The sequence below is a fragment of the Pempheris klunzingeri genome, chromosome 16 (genome assembly GCF_042242105.1).
Source record: "Pempheris klunzingeri isolate RE-2024b chromosome 16, fPemKlu1.hap1, whole genome shotgun sequence".
NCBI lineage: Eukaryota > Metazoa > Chordata > Actinopteri > Acropomatiformes > Pempheridae > Pempheris > Pempheris klunzingeri.
The window spans coordinates 7,970,464-7,993,696 of NC_092027.1; the positions used below are offsets into that span (position 1 = coordinate 7,970,464).

The following is a 23,233-nucleotide window of genomic DNA, read 5'->3' on the forward strand; positions in this document are numbered from 1 at the left end:
AGGCTACAGCTGAGAAGAAGATAAAAAATATAAAAAGAAAGCTGAAGGGAATGAGGGGAGAGTGAGAGAGAGAAAAGAGAGAGCAGGAGGTCTGTTGCCTGTGGCCTATATTCCTTTAGTCATGCCTGCCTAGGCTTTTAACTGGTGTGCTAGCTCACTCCATGATGGCCATTTTACAGACGTGACACAAGTTCGGTTACATGACAGCCATGGGGCTTTCACATGCAATATGAATGAAGACATGGCACTTTGTTTGAGGCTCTTTCTCTCTGACCTGCTGTGAATGCATGTTGTGTGTGTGTGTGTGTGTGTGTGTGTGTGTGTGTGGTGGTGAACACGTGTGCCAGTGTAAGCCAGACTTGACAGTGTGTGTGCTTCTTTTTAATTAGCGCATGCCTGTGCATAAAAGGTGACTTATCACTATTCGTCTGTCCAACTGCTCATGTGGATGTATGCGTTCTCCTGTGTGCGGCTGCGTGCTGGGAACATACATGCATGTCTGTGTGTATGTGAGTCTCAGTGTGTGCCTGTGAGAGACAGACAAAGACAAAGAGGCTTGGAACGATAATGCCGCAGAACAGCACCAACGGATGTGATCCCAGATAAAAGCCACCAGGCTGCCTCTCCGCCTCTCCTCCTCTTCCTGCTGCTTTTCCGGACTATGGAAAAAGGGAAGTACAATGTCTTTCTTTCTTATTTTTTCCTTTGCCTCTCAGTCCCCCTGCCAGTGCTAAAAAGCGTGGCGGCTGTATGCAGTAGGAGGCAGTAATGGAGGGGCTGTGCCGGGCTGTGGAGCATTTCTTGGCCGAGGGCCCGGTGGTGCTGGTGAAGTGTCATTACCGGCAGCGTTGCTAATGGATCGGGTACGGCTCCACCGCTCACCGCTAATGAGAGCAGCTAAAGGCCATGGACATGGGTGATTAACTCCCCCACCGTTGCTACACATGGCCAGGAGGATGCCCTGGGATGGATGTTAGTGTGCGTTCATATGACTGTGTGGGTCTGTGCGTGTGAATTTAAGGTTATCACACCTTCAGGGCTGTCACACTCAGGACGGGGTGAGGTGGCATATCCAGACTTCCTGACACATTACCACATTACCTCCCTGTGTCATCCCCTCTTCCCTCTCTCCTTCCTGTCACTCGCTTTCTCTCTCCCGCTCTCTCAACCTGCTATCGTCTAAAAGGGCCTATCAGATTGTTGAAGTGACCTTCTCCCTGGTGAATTGAAAGCATGCATACCAATTTTCCTCAGGACTTTTTGTCTTCGCCTCTCCTTCCCATTAACTTATTCAGCCAACTCACCTGTGAGGGCTGCATGAAAGCAAATGAAGGGAAGCAGAAGATAATTAGCTGTATCAAAATCTCCCTGTCAAAAGGAGAATGTCCATTTGAAATGTTATATTTCTCTGCAGGACTGCAAAAGGAATTTAAATTAGATTTAACAAGAAAATTTAATAAGATAAGATTTTTTCTTCTACCATAACCATTAGTTAACCTATTTAATGTGGCAGGTTGAGCAGGGCATATTTCTGCAGTCGCTGCTATGGCAAGTCAGGGGAATGTCAAGCCTGGCTACAGTGAATTGGGTTGCTATGGTGATAAAGATGATTTTTGTCCAATTTCAACTCTTTTAATACTTCCCTGTACATAGTCGGGGGACAGGTTTGGGCAATATAAAGCATCCCTAATTGGCAATAAATGGTGTTTCACTCTCACAGTCACACACACAGCCACACATCTTTGCACACACACAAACACACACACACACCTGCGCCTGGAACAGATGGCGTGTGCGTATGCTTGATGAACAGGAGACCTGAATAGTTCCTAACGAGACTGGTGTGAGTAGACTCTTTAAGTCTCTTCTCTACCATCACTCTCCCATGACATACACCTATAACTACAGTATAAAGTCAAACCGCAATGCAGCAATGCCAGGATGAAAATCCATACCATAGACATACCCACTGTGGTACCACAGTGGTTTGGGCCTCTGCATCGTATGAGACTCTAATTTATGTTTGGTGAGTTCAAGAATGATAGGACAGTTTGCTTTTTGCTCTCTGTTTTCCACCTCAATGAGAATTTCTCTAGAAATTGTAGTTCTGTCGGCAGTGGAATGTAGCACAGCACGTTAGCATGTTTGTATGTTCAAATAAATCATAAATCATTCTGCTCTCGTCTGTCACCCACACCTCTATCTATCTATCCCCTCTGTATTGACATGCTGTCCTGTCACATCGTCTGCAAGGTGGAGGATAACAGTTGGTCAAGGCAAGAGCATCCAGCTACTCAGTGTAGGTTATTAATGGCAGAGCAGCGTGGGGATGGGCTCTGATGACTATTGATCTTAGCTGTGGGGCTCCAACACGATGGGAACTACTGGAGCTAGACACCAGCAGCTGTGAATCACAGTGCTGTACCACTTCACCATGAAAACCCCTACAATCTTGGCCCCAGGCTTTATTAACACCCGGCCTGCAGAGATTTATACTGGCAAAATCAATGTCATATTTTTAATCGTTTCTTAAACAGTCTTATCAGGTTTTACAGTATATGATTTTACTATCTTAATATTTAATAATGATAATAATAATGTATTCATATTTCAGCAATAATGGTACCTTGTGGAGTTTGTGACCTATAGTAGTGCTATGGAGTGGGTGCCACTTTTGTGGTTGACACAACACACATTCCTGCTAACGGTTTTGCATTATTCCACTGACCAGCAAAAGCCAGAGAAGACAAAGACAGTTAGCACAAAAATTTGGATGTAAACAATGCTGAAGTACAAAAAATATCCAAGCTGAAAGGTCCTTTCTGAAAGTTTCCTTTCAGCTCTGGTTTGGGCTCCACCTGAGATAAATATCTGGCTCTTAATGTGCTGCTAAATGCTTCATGATGTTCAGCAGCTAGTTACTGAACAAAACAGCTTAGTTGTGAGCTATAGAACCAAAACAATGAGCTTAAAGCCACTAAACACTCTGTAGGGGTGAGGGAACAGCATGATCCTCTGTGTGATTGTCACTAAAACTAACCCCTAAGACATTAGTCATTTTATTCATTGTTAGTTACAAAATATTGATTGGTGCAGCTTTAGAAATATCTAACTTTAGAAACCCGATTTAAGCAGTAAACAATTAACTTACTGCTGTTCTGTATAAACAAAATCCAGTTTCAGGCAAAGACTGCACACTGCACTGCAGAGACTGGTGCTTACTGTAAGATGATACATGCACATACAAATTGAGAACATATTATTGAAATTCAGAGGTCATATTTAGAGCACAATTGCAGATCCTGAACACTGAAATTTATTCAAGAGTGACACAACTAGTTCTCGGCTACGAGCCCTTAAACACATTCAAAATGCATTGTAAAATTCAAAAATGCCATAAAAGTTTGTTCACCCCTAACAATTACCTTCAAGGTCCTGCAAGGACCTAACTGCTCAGTGGTGCTGGGACTCACCCTGGTGTCAACATGTGTTACCGTTTGAATGTGACGCTACAAGAAAAGACAGTGCATGCTCAGTCAACTTTCTATGAGTGGGTAAAGGTTAAATATAGCCATGCACAGCTATGGAAATGTAGAATAACATACTGTACTTAGACTTCCCCATAGAAATCCTAGGGAAACAGCCCAGATAATAGAGAAAAGTGCTTCTCACGAACCTGTCTTCCAGGGACAGAGAAGCTGTCAATCACCACTGTCACCATGACAACAGAGACCTGGGTTCTCCATGCCATGACAGGAATAGGATGGAGAACACAGAGGGAAGGTCACCTCTTGTCATGTCAAACACTATGTCACTCACACACAAACACAGACACTGACATGCGTGCAAACACACACACACACACACACACACACGCACACACAGATACTAAAAGGACAGAAAATGTGCACATTCACACATGCAGAGCAACTAACAGGCTCAAGCAAACACAAGCCTCCTTTAAGTGGTGAGAGCTCGAAGATAGTAAATAAATCAGTAACAGAGCAATATGCACCAAACATTGTAAAATAAATCAGTGAGGAGCATGGATGGCATGTTTATGTGTGCCATCCATAAACAGTAAGCCTGAGGTTCTTTAGCATTCTGTAATCAAGTTGTTCAAGATAGCCAAACACCAAACTCAGCTGGATGACTATAGAAGTTGTTGAAAACAGAATATTTTCTGGTGAAGCAGCTAAATTCCAAAGCAGTGACCATCAGACAGCACCCGTCCATGCTTCCTCATTATGAGGCGAGGTTTTCCTTGCCACTCCTTTTAACAGGATTAAACCTCCGTGCTGATCCTCACTGCAAAATAACACGGCGTTCTCGGAAATCTACGGTCACCACACCAGTGTCACAGCTTGGGCGGACCGGGAACATTTGGTTCTTTTCTTGGAGAGAAGAAGAAAGCCACAGCCATACACAAACAGCCGCAGAGAGTCCTGGAACAGCCAAGTGTATTCTGAGGTGTGGCTTCCCCTTGAGCGGCCAGAGGCAGTCGTGATAAGTTGTTGACTTTGGAGATGCTGCTCGTGGCAGGTGCTCTTCTGTAGGGAATGTTGAGTCACGTGACCGGTGGGGGCAAACAAAACAACCTCACCACATGTGTGTACACTTGAGGAATGTGCTCTAAGAATACGTGGTGTCAAGACCAGTTTACTACACGGATAGTTACAGATCTTGGTTCCTAACCCCTCTTTTAACAGGCTTTCTCAATCAGGCAGTATGAAAGGGCTTTCACATCTGGTTTAACTATAAGCTTTATAGGAAACACGTCTCAATTCCCATAGATGATCAAGTGTGGCATGCCCTGTGTGCAGCTCAGCCATAGAGAAGTTATGCTACGTAGCACATCGCCTCAGGAAACCTAAGCAGGCAGAAGGGGGAGAGGCAGAGAGAGTGAACCAGAAATGAAAAAGGGAGAGAGAGTTCCTTAACCCACTTTCTACTATAATACAACCCATCAAACATCAGAAGCCATCATCATAGATTAGCCTGTCTCTAATCCTGGCTGTTAGCACAGCTGGAGCAGATTAGGGTGGGGGCATTCCTGACAGAGCCAACATGGCGTCACAGTCGCTGACAGCTCACCTGGAAACACATGGGTACAACTGTACAATACGGCACTGTTTCAATCATACACACACACACAAAAAACACACACACACAGATCAAAGTAGTGCCGGAGCAAAGCTGCCTGCTTGCCTGCCCCCGGGGCAGCAGGGTTAGGGCAGGAAGTCAGGCTTTAAACCTGTGTGACACCTCTAAGTCGACTTGATCCTGAAACAGGGGGGAGTTCCTGGTTTAGGGAAAGTGACTGTAAGCAAGTGTGTGTGTGGAATACAGAAAACTGATGGAGTGATAGATCTGATCTGTGATTTAAAGAGTGAGGGAGACAGAATGTGTGAGAAAGAAACATAAATTAGAGGGTGAAAGTGAGGAAGGTGGAGAACAGAGAGCTCTGTCACACTGTTAAGCTTGACAGGAAATCTGTTTAATGTGGAAGATCAGGGAGGAAATGTGCTCTCCCAATATCTGTCCGCGAATGCATGTGGTGTAAAACAAATGATATGGCAGCTCCATGGCAGAGCACATGTGGCGACAGCCTGAGCAGGCTTGGCTTTCTTGAAAGGAAATGTAAAATCCATCTCTTACTCAATGTTTCTGAACTAAATGAACAATGTTCTCCAAAGATAAAAGGCCTCCACTTGGGCCTCCTGACCCACACCGACAGTGTAATGGACACCTGCAGTTTTCTTTCTCAATATTTAACTTTCTGTCTCAACTCTTAAAGGTAGAAGTAGACTTTAAGTGTTTTGCAATCCTTGAGTGGCATAATGAAAATGAATAAGAGCAAAACAGCCACGAATACATTTAAAGTGCACCTCTCTGTGAAGGGCATTGGTCTGGTTTATGAAATAAGGAACAAAATAAGGTCATGGATTTATTGAGCCAAGTAACTGAAACTGTGTACTTGCCACTTTTCTAAATCTAGCAAATAAATCTAGTTTTATCATAATAAAACTGGTAAGTGTGCCTTTTTATATCATGGTATTTGGTATTTTCCAAATGATTCATAAAGACTTTGTTGTCACTAAACCTGCACAAGATTACATAATATTGTATTTGCATCATCTTTACTAAAAATATCACAGCTCTTAGATGCCATATCTTTGACTGTATGTTGTACTGTAGCTTTTTTTTCTGCCCACTGTGTGGATGTTGTAGGTGGACAGCTATGCAGCCCGATATACACTCTTGCAATAAAGGCTGAAGACAGGAGTTTGCCTCTGAGGTTTTCACTGAAAGCAATTGTGAAACTGTGAGTTACATGCTGGACAACAAAAAATGACATAAAACAGGAGTCAGACCAAAGGTAATTGAAAATAAATAATAAATAAAAGTACAGAAGCAAGAACACTGGATTCATAAAAACATGGACTTCATATATTGTCAAATTAGTTACGTGGTCCCTCATGCTAGGAAGAAACTAAGTATCACCAGTGAAAGATCAACATTAGGTCTCCACAGGAAGTATAGCGCACTAATTAATATAGTAAAGAGTACATTTACAGTTACTTTGAATGTGCGCTAGCAACAAATCAGCCTGAGACAGCTAGTATAATGCCCACCCTTGTTAGCACGAAACTGATCAGAAGAAAAACTAAATTATCAAATCACAAAGCAGCTGTAACAGAGTCCACAGAATCTGTCTATAGATAAGACCTGGCATTTGAAGAGGAGATAAAAGATGCCTGTATTTGTTTCCCTGGTCACAGATCTGACAAAATGGTGGGTAAAACAATGTCAGTTACTGAAACAGCCGAGGCACCGTGTTAGTAGTGGTTGCTACTAGCAACTGAAACCAAATGCTGACAGCAGAGTAAGCCTGTTTTCCGGAAATATTTAATTACACTTTGTCGACTCTAAATAGAAATCTAGATTCAGTTATGTTTTTCCCAACAAACATGCGTAAGAGTGTGTCCGCCTGCTGTATCAGAGAGTGCAGCTTGTGTGTAGTGTAAAAGGCGAAACCCAGGGGAAAGTCCACCAACCGCTCCCTGCCGCTCGTAAAGCTTACTACAGTGATCGCACTGTAATACCTGACGATGGGCCAGTGTGTCTGTGTATCAGCATTTTTTTTTTTTTTTTATCAACTTGCAGGTTCTCTCATCTGGATTAAGGGCTTGGGTGTTTGTGTAATGTGCGTGGTTCACTGGAGCTCAGTGAGGAGTACTCACACTTCCTGTAGTGCCCAGGGACAGATGGTTCATCTGCTGGGTGATAGGGCCCATCATGCTGGCAGGCTGCATGGACATAGTGTGGTCCATGGCTGGCGTGATCACTGCACCCTGGTGGATCGACAGAAAAGACAAAGACCAGGTGAAATAAAAGAAGGAAAAAAGGAAATAATGAACAGCATAACAAATAGCAAAAAGCAAAAGCAAACCAAACATGAAGACCAAAATAACTTCAATTAATACATTTGTTAAAGTTAGAATTACTGCATCATGGTTGTATACCTCCGCCAGATTAGTGTCACTGATTCAGAATCAGAAGGGGTTCTGTTTCTGAGTTACGGTGTTGAATAATGGTCAGAAAAGTGTTTTAACACAACATTATGTCACAGTGAGGTTGACCTTTGGGGTATAAAATATCATCACTTTATCATTTTGTCGTATTACATACTTATGTGTTTTCAAATTCATTCTTGAGTTATGGCCAAAAATGTGCATTGCAAGGTCACACTGACGTTCATCACCACAATCTAATCAATTCATCCTTGACTCCAACTGGAAATTTGTGCCAAATTTGAAAAAAAATCCATCATGTGTTCCACAGATATTGTGTTCACAAGAAAGGGATGGATGGACAACCGGATAAAATGCCTGTCACCGGCGCGGACACACAATAAACAACATGAAAATCAGACAAATGATACTACAAGTGAAAGGAAGTTTAGTGACTGGTAAGAGTGTATAAACACAAGCATAGGGTGTGGGGGAGGAGAGGGACGTGGGGTTGTGTCAGTATGAAGAAGGCCGTGCAGAGGAAGAGAGAGGGAAAGTAAGCAGGAGGACAGGAAGGAGAAAAGTTTGGGAAGAGATGGAATCGTCAAAGACATAAAAGCAGTGAAAACTGAAGAGAGAAAGGTGGGGCCCAGGCAGGGGTGACATGAGGACAACGCAGCCGGAGAAGAGGAAAGGAAGAGGGACAGTGTCAATAAACAGCAACAGAACACAGGGACATTTTCAAGATCAATACACACTTTTGTCTTTGGTCCATCAAAATAGTCAATATCTGCTGCTGATGTATCAACAATATGGGTTTGTGCGGTTCATTGATCGCTGAGAGAGGATGCTTTCTCTCTGTCTCTCCCCCCGTCTCTCACTCTCTCACTCACTCTCTCACTCGCTCACTCACTCTCGAGCCTCTCCTCTTGGTATAATGCGCTGCATGTTTTCCCTAACGGGCGGATGAGAACGCTAGAAGCTTCTTTTTCACGGTGCAGTGGAACATGAGGGAAAGTGATGAAACCATTGTTGCTCTTTCATCCCTTGTCATGATAGCTCCATTTCCCCAGCACTGAAGCCTCGGGAGGAACGTGTTCAAAACCAAGCCCTTTTCCTCTGCTCGGCTCGCTTCTCTTCTCACTTTGTGCGCGTCTGTCTGTAAGTGTGTCTGTGTGCGTTTGTAAGTAAGCCAGCAACACACTGTGTGTCACAGCATTCGTGCATGAGTGTGATAACATAGACTGACAGCGTCTATGTGCGTGTGTGTGTGTACATTAGCGTGCAACTCCGATACAGTATGTTTGTGAGTGTCTGTGTGCATGTGTGCACCCCACTGGTGACTCTGTGTGGGCCTATTGGAGAACAAACTGTGCAGACACAGCCTGTCAGAATCGCTCTGCTTGTCTACTCGCTGCATTCACAGCACAGTCAGCTAACTCCCTCTCTCCTCCCTCGCCCACTCGATATGCAAGCTTCATGCGATCCTTCCCGGAGTTTCACCTCACTACAAAAAGAAAAAACACTGCGTGGAAGGCTGAGATCAGCGGTGGAAGAAGTACTCCAATTGAAACCAAGTTTACTGAGATTTACACATCACTAAATTAAAACAAGTTGCACCACACAAACTCAAGGGGGGACATGTCACTCAGGTTTTTTTTGCTCTGGAATTCGCTTCTCAGGCTGTATACAACTGCCCTATCTTACTGGTGAGCTGATCCCCACATGTATATAAATGTAATGAAGATTTAACACAATGTATCTTAAATTACAAAATGTTATGCCTAATAATAACGTCAGTCTAATGTTGGATTAGTGTGATCAGATTTCCTTCTTTTTCTAAACTGAAATATTACTGAATCTAAAACACATATTTCTCTGTTTATGTATATTATATAAATTGAAGTAATAGCACATTTTTAAAACAATTTTACAGCTACGTCATGATGCTCCATTGACTTTACTAGCAACTGATTTACAAAGTCTTTACTTCTGTACCTAAGACAACGCTTCAGTTTTAATGGTTCAACCTGATTTAGTAAATCATCAGCTTGAAAGTAGCTCATAATTACTCACAATTTAGGAAGTACTTTGCATACAAACTTAGTGAGTTTTACGAATAGCTGGTGCAATCCAATGCAGATCCTTCACTTATGGAGTACCCCAGTGTAAAACTACTTATAAGAATGTATACATTGTACTCATCTCTTATCCATTTTGTGTGGAAAATCTTGAACCTACAGAGTGTTTATATCTGTGTATTTCTGTGTTGTACTGGCTGTGAAAATAAATCTCCCTCTCCCTCCCTCTCTAAATCTAAAAAAATCTAAACTACCGTCTATGGCTGTCCAGCAAATGTAGTGGAGTAAAAAGCACATTATTTCTCTCTAAAATGTAGTGAAGTTGAAGTTGAAAGGAGTAGAAAATGAAAATACCAAGTACTTAGTTCCGTTTCACCACTGGCTGTGACAGATGAAAAAAAGAAAGGAGAGGGGAAACGAGGAGACAGACTGTGAAGGGAAAACTGTGAGGACAGGAGAGGGATGATTAAGGAGAGAGCTGATGGAGGTCATGAGGAAGACGGGAGCGAGATGAGACGCACAGGAAGAGGGAGGGGAAGAGTTAGAGACAAGGGCTGAGGGACACGGAGAAAGCGACAGAAGACAAAGAAAGTGAAATAAGAAGCGAGAAGACGAGGAAGAGTGAAGGAAAGAGAAAGAGAGGAGCGAAAAGGAAGCAGCAGGAGCTGTGGGCTACCTGTTACTGATTCAGCCTCTGACAATGCCTTTATAATGGGAAAGGGAGAGCAACGGAAAGGCTTAATTCACAGACGTGTCAGGGAGAGTTAAGCCGATTTGTGATTTCGATTTTCTGTGTTTGTGAGACTGAGTGTCTGTGAGAGAGGGGCTTTTAGTGTGTGTGTGTATGTGTGTGTGTGTTTGTGTGTGAATGTATATGTGTGTGCATGTGTGTACGTGGGTGTCTGTCATGTTGTATCCGTCCACTAGAGAGGAAGGAAAATGAGAAAGAGACTGACACAAATAGACAATATATGTTTTTGATGTGTCCTCTGTGTGTGTGTGTGAGAGAGGGAGAAAGTGCAAGATAATGGATGCTACAGATGTATCTGTTACAAATGTATGAGATGATGTTTACAGATCTTGTCAATGTATGCATATTTGGTTTTGGTGTGTGTGTGTGTACACGTCTGTCTGCATCTGTCAAAATCCCATCTTGCTTAAAACGGTATTGATCCTGCTCTAGACAGGAGAGAGATGATATCAGACCCCTGGCTGTTAAATACCTTGATATGCACTCAACGACCAGAGATAATGTACAGTAAATCTTGTAAAAAATCTTACAATGCCCTGATTTTTAATGACTGCTCATTGCAAGTAAATAGCAACACTGATGGAGCACTGATCAGTATCTAGCCATACATGTTTACTCAAGATGTGCTCTTGAGTATTTGGTTTCTTGTTGTACCAAATTCATTTTGTGAACGCAGATATTACGTTTGTGTTTCCAACTACCCGACTGAAACAGTTGCAAAGCTAAGATTTTCTATTAATCTGCTCTGTCAAACAGGCATTTAAGAAAGAAAGACAAGAAAGTATGACAACATGTAATGACGTACAATAATGTAATAATGTTCAAATGGACTAGCACCACTTTGGAGTTAGAAAATTATAATTATTATTATTACAAATGATTAAAACACATTTTGACAGAATGTCTTCTGTAGATGCACCCAATAAAATCCTGTAAAAATCGGTATCAGACTGGCAGATTCTGATGACTTTACAACTGTGATCAGTATCAGCCCTGTAATACCTGATCAGAGCATCCCTAAAGCTAGCCATTTCGCTCATCTCTATTGTTGCTGCAGGTAATAATATCTGACATTATTGCTTATCTACACTGTTGCTTCAAACCGGTGTTGATATATCACTACCTTAAGGCAGTGGCAATGTCCTCCCTCTAAGTGAAAACAGCCTGAGGCCACACAAAAAAGCTCACACACCGATCCTCACCTTGTAGGCCTGATGCGTCACTGCTGGCATCTGGTTATTTAAACTTGCATACTGTACAGACATTGTACACAAAATCACTAATAACCTGGTAAGAAGTATGAATGGGACCTGAGCAATGAAAAGCTTTCAAAGTGAATGTGTTATCTGACAGATGAAATGTGAAAAATGGCACGTTAAGAGCCTCAAGAACGTCAAACAATGACCAAGGCTGTATTCCTGAGTCTTGCACTCAAACAAAGCATCACTTGTGTCGTCCACATGAAAGAGGACCCGCGCTTGACTCAACACATTCCTTGCTGCACTTGACAGTTGGTTTCTCTCTGTGAGGTTCTGTGGTTTGGATACTGATGCTGTGCCTGTGTGTGTATGTTAGTGTGTTTTGTGTTGGAGTAAACGTGACACGCACACTGCAGGATACTTGCCGGGGCGGTGCGGCTCCATGCCACAGGATTTGACTACTGCATAGACATTTCTCCATCTCCAGTGAAAAGCGCGCACGCGCACGCGCACACACACGCGCGCACACACACACACACACACACACACACACACACACACACACACACACACACACACACACACACACACACACACACACACACACACACACACACACACACACACACACACACACACACACACACACACACACACACACACACACACACACACACACACACGCTTGTTCACTCAGTCGTTATTGGTTTGGAAAGTCTGGTGTTATAGAACATCTGCTGATGATTGACTGGTAACTATATACCGTACAGAATACCAATACCCCTAATACTACAGGCTTGCCCACCTGAAGGGTATACACGATAGGCAATGAAACTGTATCCATAAAAACCACAAAATTACACAAGTTACTGGTTTTGCAATGTTATAATATGATGGAAATAGTGTGTGCATATGCCTTTGTTTTTCATCTATATTCATATCTTTGTGCATGAACTGAATGTGTGTGTACGTGCTCTTATTTATCCCATTCGGTATAAACTTCGCCTTCACCTACCTCGACTATGACCACAGTTTTCAGATGCCCTCAGGCACCTTTCAATTCGGGTAAGCCCAATAAAGGGGAAGCAGTGTCCTGGGTCTTTCATGCTAATACACAGCACGAATCCCTCCTTGGGGCTATCAGACTACCACAGCTACCCTACTATTACCAACACAGGTGAACTGCGGATTTTACGGAGCTGAAGTAGCACAGAAATAGTGGTGCACAATGATGAATAGCAGAGAATGAAGCCTCACAAGTTGACATTTATGCGGATGGCAGCTTATCTTTGCCTTTACCACCACGTTTCAATTTGTGTTTTAAGGGTTTTGAAAAGCTTAATTGCAAACACAAGAACCTACAGGGAAAAGGGGATAGTTGCTGTGGAAGTAAGGGTGTTGAGGGGCCATAATAATGTGTATGTATGTTAACAGATTAACATGTGGAGCAAGATTCCAATGAAGGATTTCTCGCCTCGGGCAAAGATGTTTATCTACTGCACAACTATTTGTCCTCCACAATTAAATGAAAACAAGAGGAGTGATGGATCAGTCTCCTTCCACTTATTGATTAATTTGCCCGTCAATCATGTGAAATATCTCGGAGGATGCCGACTGAATTACAATAAAATATTCTACCACTGAAATTGACATCTTTAAAATTAAACTGGCAACAATGTGAGGTGCTGTAGGCTACAATCACAGGTCAGAATATGGGAACATATCTTACTAAATAGCCATGATTGTGATTTTTATTGGCAATACTGCTGCTTTGTTGTACACAAATAAGTGTACCAGTGTCTGTGTACAAGACTGAGATCCAAAATATTCATTTATTATCAAAAAGAAACCACCATCTTGTGGTGTGTGTATGTGTGCATTTGTGAATGTACGAGAGAAGATAAGGGTGCTAGATGAAGCATGTAACAGTATTTGTCATGTCTTCGTGGGAGGTCCATTCCTTTCCTTGCTTGGATCAACCATTCTCTGACTTCCTTTTATAGACAAATGGATCATTTCACACACAAGGATCTCTCCAGAATATTTACTCTATTTAATAAAACAACAAAGATCAGAAATCCAATTAGAAAAACACTGAGCTAATAAAGCCAACCCACCAAAGCATATCAGCTTTTGTCTCGTATTTTTGCTACTACAGCAATTTTTTTTCGAGGTAATATCCAAAAGCTTACACTGAAAATGCCGCCGCTCAATCTCTCTGTCAGTCACCCTGTGGCACTGCAACAATATCTCTCTTATATGAATGAAACTTTAACCCTGAACAGACGATTCTTTGCTGGCTCTCGCACAGTAGCGGCAGTTGTACTCCGAAAGGGCAGTAGAGAAGCGGCAAAGAGAGGGAGAAAGAGAGGCAGGACGGATGGAGTGGGACAAAAACAGGGAGAAATGAGGGGGAGATGTATAGAAAAAGAGAGGGAGTGAGGATGGGAGAGAGGGATGAAAGAGAGGAGAGAAAGAGCAGAGAGAGCAACTCAAGGACGACCGTAGCCCCGTCTCAAATTCTGCATCGCCAGTCAAATCCATGAGACCGACATAATGTTCCCCTTCTGAATCCACGGAGCGTTTTTCATGTCAAGCGGGGAGATGGGTATCACACAGTGCACCGATTCACCTCCATCCGATGAGGGCAGATAGTTATGGTTCAATTCTAAGAGGCCCAGCGAGCGTCTATTCAAAGCCGAAGCCGGGGAGAACTGGCTGGGGTGCAACGGAGAGGAATTCAATAATTCACCTCCAGTATGTAAGGGCCAATGCACTCCAAACACACACTTGAAGCACATACAGTTCGCAGTGAGGAAAAAAAAAAAAGAGGATGGATAAGTCATGGGGAAAGACAGCAATGCTGCGCTTGGCTGGCACTGCCGTAACTCTGGCAGTCTTTGGCAGTATGAAGTGAATTTGAGAGTCTGTGTGTGTGTGTGTGATTGATGATCTGTACGTAAGTGAGATTTACCACTGAGAATGTGTTTCTGCACTAAAACAATATGTGTGTATCAGGCAGCTGCGCATCCGTGTGTGAGTTGCATGAGTGGATCTGTCTTTTGGGGCCTTTAGTTCTTCGGTTTTCTCCTCTTCTACAAGGTCTGCTGACTTGTGCAGCACTGACCAAAGAGCAGAGCACAAAAGGCAAGCAGTCATGCTGTTCTGACATCCCACTGCCAAAACAGAGCACAGCATTAGAAGAACTGAGAGACGGTAAGAGAGACGAAAAGAAAGACAAATGATATACAGAGGAGAAAAGAAAGAGCAACAACGCCTGGAAGAACAAGCTGCAACCTCATTTGGCTGTCCACTTTGAAAAACAGGTGCTCTCTATCGAGTTCCACACCAAGCACATCTCGTCCATTAATTGGGGATAAACAAATTTTGAAAACTGTTCTCTCCTCACTTGCTCTCTCTCACTGCTAACAAAGTGCCAGCTCCTCTATGGGATGAAGCCACGTTTCGTATGGATGGACTTGTCAAACTTAATCTGGTCAGATAAAAGCAAACACCTTTCGAAAGGCGGTACATGCAGCAGTGCTCTTTGTTTACTGTGCAGTAAAGCAACTCAAGTTGTTCTCAACTTTAACATACTTTAATTGACTGTCATTCAATACATTAACGATTATTTCCCACAAATTCTAGTACTATTTTGTAATAGAATTCAAATTTACAAAGTTGCTTGTAGGCTGAAATAAAGAAAAACATCAAGATAAGTAAACAAATCAATGCCGCTAACACAGTATCAGCAGCAGCTAATTACCAAGGTTTCTAACTATATGGCTCTACTGACCTTTCACATCATTTTACAGACAAGCCAAACTTGTCTTACTGACAACAACTGTGCTTAATACTTTGAACATTAGGAAATCATTTTGTAGAGAGTTCTTTATGGTAATGGAGCTCCTCACCCAGAAGATTCATCACAATTGCTTTCATAACAGGCAATAATAGGGGAAGAGGGAATATATATATATATTTTTGAAAGAAAGTACAGATTAAGTACAGATAAAAAGCACTAATGTAGCTTTCACCAGAACATCTAAACCAACAACAATCGGCTACAGTATGTTTGATCCCATAAACTATGGAACCTGCTCTTTAAAGAAGTTTGCATTTTGACCAAAATTCTGAGTGTCAATTTATACACTATATAGTGCCATAAAAAATTGCACAATGGAAAAAGTAGTGTCCACGGCATGTGCACAACCTTCTGCCAACATTCCCACAATACAATGCTTCACATTTGGGCAAAATAACTTTGAGTGATTGTACAACTGTCTGTAATGACACAAAATGATTATGATAAGTAAGTGTCTGAAATCTAAATTTACTATTGAGTAAATGATTTAGTGTCTCTTATAAAGGAAGTAGTGAATGAGTGAACAAGTCTGACTGGATAGCTGTGACCTCTTCCCCTTCCATGCTCGGCCGCCTCCATATTGCCCGGACACCAGGAGAGCCATTGCACAACGCTCCATTGGTTTAACACGCGACACGTGGTGGGAGCCGCCAAACTGCAGCACAATCAATTGGTTTTTAATGCTTTGAGTAGGCCCTCGAGCTGTTGAAGCCAGCACGCTTGGCTAATTTGAAGTGATTCACTAAGCTGGTGGCAGGCTGTGTGTGTGTAAGGGGCGGTCTGCTGTGTATGTAGCTGATAGCAGATATGAGCGTGGGTCATAAAGGGAGACAGATTGGTGGCTATCCACTGACGGCAGTGACAGCTGGGGTTAGCACCTAGCAGCCGTTTGGTGACAGAAAGAGCCACTGGAACACAATGGGGACAGGACCGTGGGGACGGATATGGACACATGGCTACTGCTGGCATGACGGCATGATGAGACGTTCACCACAGTACAATGTGAGTACTGGCTAGTGGCTACTGCCAATGGCTCCAAGAGGCCTCATGACATAAGGCTGGAAGATGGATGGCTGTCAGGCGGCCGTATGGGCTGGTTGGGCATAACCAGTATGGACGTCACATATGGCACTACATAACACATACAAAGCACACAAATATGTATCAGGAAAACATGAGCGGTTACACAAACATAGACAATGAGGCCATAACAGCACAAACAGATGCCAGGAGATGAAGAAAATGGCATAAACACATACATTTGTATGGTCTAGGTGCAGGGACACATACAGGTATACTTATGTGGAGAAACACACTTGCACATGCTGAGCAGTTGCACTATTATATTATTCTTGTCGTTGACCTTGTAATACTCTCTACTACCTATGACATCTTCACTTTCACAACAGGCAGACTCCGCAGCAGGAAAAATAGTTAGCTTGTTAGTGAGCTAGCTTTAATCCTGTGTGAAACAAGTGTCACCAGGATAGTGCAGCCCAGACTGCGAAGGTAGCGAGCTACAGCTGGGAAGAGAAGGCTGGGTGAGTTAAGATACTCATAGACAGGAGGTCGCAAGGCTGAAAGGCAAACTGTGTGGCTCGGAGGGCAGCTGCAGCTGGGTGTGGTGTGTGTGTGTGTGTGTGTGTGTGTGTCCCTGCCTGGCTGGTGGCCTGCTGTGACCAGATTACATGTTCACTGTCCCACAGCGGGAGTGGAAGTGAGATGGGTAGGACTGAGTGGTAAATGGCCACAGCAGGGGGCCACGCGGCTGGTTGAGCACTCCTCCAGTGAGTAAGTGCTCGACCATCAGCTGTAGAGTCCAGTGTTTCCCCAATTTGCTCAGTCACAGGGACTCACAAGTAGTTGTCTTTTTGACTCAGGCTAACAATGCTATTAGCACTTACATGGGTTGCTTGAGACAAGCAATAATTTTTCAATGAAAGTAGCAGCAGAAAAAGCTCATAGACAATATGACTGAATTTAATTTTTTGGGTGCTTTTTAGCAACAAAACTGACTAACTGCAAAGGGAAACACATGGAAGAAACCACACAATTATACAGGTTTTTCATATATCATAAGGATTTCAATAATGGCTAACTACACTGTGTGTGATCCATTTAGCATTTAGCTGAACTGTATTACACTACACTGCAATATATTTCCCTAACATCGTGGGTCATTTATCCTAATACTAAAGCATTACCTCTTCACCTGCATGCATATTCATTTCCTCATTAGTACAGAATAGTGATATTTGATACTAAAAAAATTGTTAGATTATGCAGCTGTTTGATTCATTAGTGGTAACTTCAGCAGAATGTAACTAATGTTCCTCTCAAGGTGGCACTTTTCCTAGCAGAAAATAACTTACTGCATCAAAAAAATTATAAACTTTTTATATGCTTATTAATCACTGTACTATGATACACAGAAGTATTGCACACTTTTATGATAATATGTTTAATGTATGAAATACCCAAGTGCGCGTTTTGTAGTCCAGGGAGCTGTACTGTAGCAGACTTTAAGTAACAAGTCCATTTTGCTAATTTTCCCCTATGGTACAGTGAAAGGGTTTGGTTTAGATTGTAAATAATCAAATACATGTGCTCTTGGTTCAGTGCAATGAAGAATAATGTGCACTGAATGTGCCTCAGGGGCCACAAAAAGCCTCAAGCAAACATTAAAGCCTCTGGCAGAATGATTTAGAAGCTCTAAGCAACAAAATGAGAATGCTAGAATCAATTAAAGCCCAACCTTACAAAAATTAACTTAACAACTAATGCTCTTTGCTGCTATTACATTAAAGAGGCAAATCTGGGATATTTTCCAAACAATTCAGTTGGTGCATTATGGGAAACATGGATCCAAAAAATGAATATGAACTCTATAAAGTAAAACTAGTAAAAAATAAGATATGCTTTTGGCTGTGAAGAAAATATCAAATGACTAGTGTGGATATTCTTTGCAGACTGGGTGGCCTAAAAAAACAGCAACACAATTTTGGACACTCAGAAAACTAATGTTCTGCACTCTCAACTAGGATGACTGAATACCACTGAATGCAATGTAACTGCCTCAGTGTACTGTGACAGACTGTGTTGTTGGTGAACTAAATCTAATTAATATTAATTTTCCCTGTCTGCTGTTAGGCTGAGTAACCCAGAGCAACAATCTACAGCCTGTCTGTATCGTGCTGTGGTCTGGTAAATAATGGTGAAATGCTTCCTGGCAGATCCATCACCTATAAACTCCCGATCTAAAAAATAAAACTAAATGTGTTTGTATACTTAGCAAAGATGGAAACATGTGGTTATCTGAATATGATAATATGCTTCCATAGAGCTGCTTAAAGTAATTGCAGGACAAAAGTGGTGTAATCATTTAGCGATCAGAAGTTCTTACGGTACTGTAATGGTATGTGCATGTATGCAATTTAGTTGGTTTAACATTTGACCTGTACCAGGGGAAGAATGTGGCTTAAATGTTTTTTCAGATGGACTCTATTTTTCAGATCATTCATATTACTCTAAATATAAAAAATCCCTCATGTTGTAAACTATTTTCAGCACGGACGTGAAATAAACTCCTTTTACGAGCTCCTCTTAAAACCTTTCAACAACTCTGGCTAAACACTACAGAGAGGAGAAACTGGTAAACCATAGAAAACCAACTAAGGGTGGTCCCCAACTGGGGAGTCAAGGGCAGCTACTGCAGGTGAATGGTATAGTACTTACTGTGGGTTGCATAACATATTGTTGATGAGGCATCCATGACGTACTCTGGACCTGAGGGGAAACACATAAAATGTAAAATGATGGTGACAATATAAATTTTGCTCAGTCTTAGTCAGATGCAAGCACTATCCCACATAAAGCAATAAACGCTTTTCAAATATTCACAATATGTTCAAATACTCTTGAGTCTGGAGGTTTTAAAATGATTGCATTGGCTTTAATGTACCAAAATGGCTGAACTTTACACAGATTAAGTTGTGCCAAAGAATTACAAAAAGAATTTGAAAGTCTGGAGGCAGCAAATCTCCCTTCTGCCTTCTCATTATTGCCAACAGTATGACTTGCGCATAGAGCCCACTATGATGATAATAATATTAATGCCATGCCCACTGCTGTTGTAAGAGGGGTGAAACATTGTGAAAATTTGAAGGACAGACAGCTCATTAATTAATGGTAAAAAGAAAAAATTAAATATGAGGTCAGAGGTCTGCCAAGCTATTACTAGAGGAAAACGTATACAGACATTCATGGCTACAAATGTGAATGAGAGAGTTAAAGAGATGGTGAAACAGTGACAGAGACAATGATCAAGAGATTGGGGGGAATGGAGGAACAAACAGAGCTGTTAGATGTGCTGGAGAGAGGAATTAGACAGCTTGTAGCAGACAAACACACAGGCTGGCCACTGATCCTGGTAAAATGATTAGATTAAACAAAGACAAACATGGAATAATCTGCTATAAGAGCAATCAATCCTCTGAGCCAACCCAAATGCGTGATTTGGATCCACACCTAAACAAGCTTGATATTCTATAACATGAAGCCAAGTCTGTTTATGCATGGCAATATTTGTTCTCCCCAGCTGAGCAGGATGGCAGATAGACACAGAGAAAGTTTATCTTTAGTCACTTATCTTCAGCATTTTCTAAATAAGATACTGCATAACCATCATGTGATTTATTTAGTTGAGAGCAGAGCTGTGATCTTGAGACTTAGGACTCTATCAGACTTAAGGCCATCTTACACTGTGTGACTTTGGGCTTTTCCAGATGAAATGAAAATCTTAAAATGTCAATTAAAAAGATAGATTACAATGAATCTACTTAGATTTCACGCAGATTTACACCATGAGTGGACGCGAGTTGATGATTTGTCTCTGCTTGTATCAATTTTTTTATATTTCCATTGTAGTGTTATGATTTACCAGCCATTCATTGCACCATCTGACAAACCTCAAAATGACAGCGTACACTGCGCAGGATGCTACTGACAACACCAAAATATAAGCAATCAGTTAACCAGTTATCCCTGTCCTCTGACATAAATTTTCCACTTTTCTGTAAAATTCTGTAAGATCATAATCTTTGCCTTCCCTCCAATGCCACAATTTGATAGGACATATACTGTGGAGTTCAGTGTATTTTGGTTCAGAGTTCAATTTAGTTGACACACTGGCTGATGCTGCCTGAGAGAGGACAGTCTCTCTCTCTACTGGTAATAATGGCCTTGCATTGCACAAGTCAAATTTGTCAAATTTGCACTTTTGGTGTGAAACCTCTGTGAGTCATGTGTTGAAATAGTAAGATTGTTGTTATCACAAGGTCTACAGGTAGGTTTAAGTTACAATAATAAGAGCTTTAGTCTTTAGTCAGCTTTGATAAGTTGATAAGGTGCATAGCTACAGCAGATTCTGTCTGAGTAAATGATATGATGTGCATGAATGTGCATGACCTAAGAAGCTCCCTACCTCTGGGTGAACCTTCACAGCTTGTGTTACCATTTAAAACAGCCTGTCAGTCAGTGAGCCAAACACCCGTTCCTTAAGTCGTTCAGCTGCACGCTCAGCCAGTTGGCCGCCCATTCAACCAGTCACATGTGAAGCCAAACAGTAAGGCAGTTAGCTGGTTAGTAAGCCAGCCAACTAGCCACACATCCGACCAGCCAGCAACATATTTAGTCAGTCGGTGAGCCAGTCTGTAGAGCCAGTGATGTAAACCAGGCCACGGCGGGCTGGCAGCAGTGGCTGAGATCTTGGTAGTGATCTGGCCTGGGCTGGCTCCTGTCCTGTGGATCATCAAAGCTCTTTTTCCAGGAAACAAAGCCAATCATCATTCAAGCTCACTGGAGCCAGGCTTAAAAAGAACACCAGAACACTGCTATTGGCATGGGCCATTTGAAGATTTGATAAATCAATGCCATCAAACTAGGAGCTCAAAAAATATCCACTCGACATAAACATAAAAGAAGGAATGGCACATACAGTAATTTCTATGCACCTTGAGATTTTCATTACAAAGAAGATAGTTCCCATCATAAAAGGAAGTGATTTCCTTTTGTCTGCCGTATGTGGCTGCCTGGCTTGTCTTCCTTTTTTCTTTTCCCTTTGTCTCTTTGTACTTGAACAGACGATGAAGGACTCACCTTCCTGCCGTGACTGGCTGAAGGGCAATATTATAGGAAGCGGTTGCAGAGCTGCCCGATATTGAAACTGTGAGGATTAATATTCCTCAAAAGCCTGGCCTTTGTTTTTGATAAATCAATTTGGGAAGCCTTCCGAGAGCGGATTAGAGACGCGCCCTGGCCCACTTTTCTCCCTCCTCCTCTTTCCCCTACCCCTCCACCGCAGGTACCAGACCAGAGTTTTAATCAAGCGTGCCTCAAAGACGGGCACAGCAACCTACAGCAACCTTCAGCAACACCCCTCCTCTGCCCCCCCCACCCGAGCCATCGCCATCACCACCACCCGTACTATCCTTCCTCCTCTCCCTAGTTGTCTCGCTCTCCATCTGTCCCTTCTATTTCCTCATCTATTCTTCATCTACTTTCTCTCGCTCAGTATCCTCTTCTGTCCGTCACTGCATACCAAACAGAGCTGATTTTAAACGATAGCGGCTGAGTGAGAGGGCACAGTGGCAATGACTCTTGATGTTTAGATTCTGTAAAGGGTGCTGCGTGAAATCTGTGGTGACGGAAAACGGTTAAAGCTCTTGACATCTCACACAGCCAATTTTCAGGTTTCTGTTCTGCTATGTTTTATTACTCCACAGATCACAGCTGTGAGGAATGTGGGAATTCACTTTGGAAAGGGAAGCGATTGTATTGAAGTTAGTAAAAATCAAATTAAAAAAAAATTGTGCTAGCAGCTGAGGGAGCACAAAAGAGGTCAGGAAACTAGGAGGGAAGTATCTGTTTTTGGTAGACACTTTCATTCTTGATGGGTGATTTGATTTTTTTCTACCATGTCAGTCTTTTTTTAATCCCTTTTTTGCTGCTTGTTTTCTGATGCCTGGTGTGTTTGCCGCCTACGAAACAGATGTCATCGAGCACAGCTGGGGCGGCAAAGAAACAATGTGAGAAGAAGAGGATCTCATGCTGTTTTGCAGCCCGCCCCCTCTCTTCCATCACCCTACACAAAGCAAACCCTCCTGTTACACATACAGACAGCAATCTACCCATAATGCAGTGCATTATGGCCCACCTGATATGTGGAAACGGGGGAAGCAGCGATGAAGGGCGTGATGGAGGTCTGTGCAATCATGCGGTTGGTGGCGATGCTGTAAGGCGAGGAGTAGAACCTGAGAAGGGACAGAAAGGGAGGAAGGGGGGAAGGAAAGGAAGAGGTTGGAGAAAAGATAAGTAGAAAGGAGGAAAAGAGTAATAAAAGGAAGAGAGAACAGAAAAAAGGAGAGCAGACACAGCAGAATTAATTTGTCAAATTCATATTAGGTATATAGACCAGAATGTAAATGACCTTAATACAAAAATGGGGTTTTAACTGACAGATCTTTATCTATACAAATGTTTCTCCGCCTAAATAAGAGGAAAAAACACCCTTGCAAACTTGAACACACACACAGACACACTATGGATTTGTCCTGTAGCTTGTTCAGAGCAAACACTTGGTCTTATATTGTATTTCGAACACCACATAAAATTTTCATGAAGTGTCTTATAGCGTTCTCAATTGAAAAGTCGGGTTTTATCACATCAACTTGAGCTTTGTCATCACATAAAGTAGGAGGTTGTCTGTATTTTTCTTTTCAGCATGGATTCTAGTATTAAGTCTACCCTGTACCGTGCTGGCTGGT

General features: G+C 42.3%; 1 protein-coding gene across 6 annotated transcripts in view; it reads right to left on the bottom strand.

Moving 5' to 3' along the window:
- Window positions 1-23,233, bottom strand: part of rbms3 (RNA binding motif, single stranded interacting protein) — a 265,275-nt gene that overhangs the window by 8,681 nt on the left and 233,361 nt on the right. For all 6 annotated transcript variants that reach the window (XM_070846037.1, XM_070846036.1, XM_070846041.1 and 3 more), the window contains 3 exons: window positions 22,624-22,720; window positions 19,146-19,196; window positions 7,245-7,355 (listed from right to left, as the gene is read on the bottom strand). In XM_070846037.1, coding sequence (XP_070702138.1) covers window positions 7,245-7,355; window positions 19,146-19,196; window positions 22,624-22,720 — 259 coding nt within the window. The remainder of the gene's footprint in view (window positions 1-7,244; window positions 7,356-19,145; window positions 19,197-22,623; window positions 22,721-23,233) is intronic.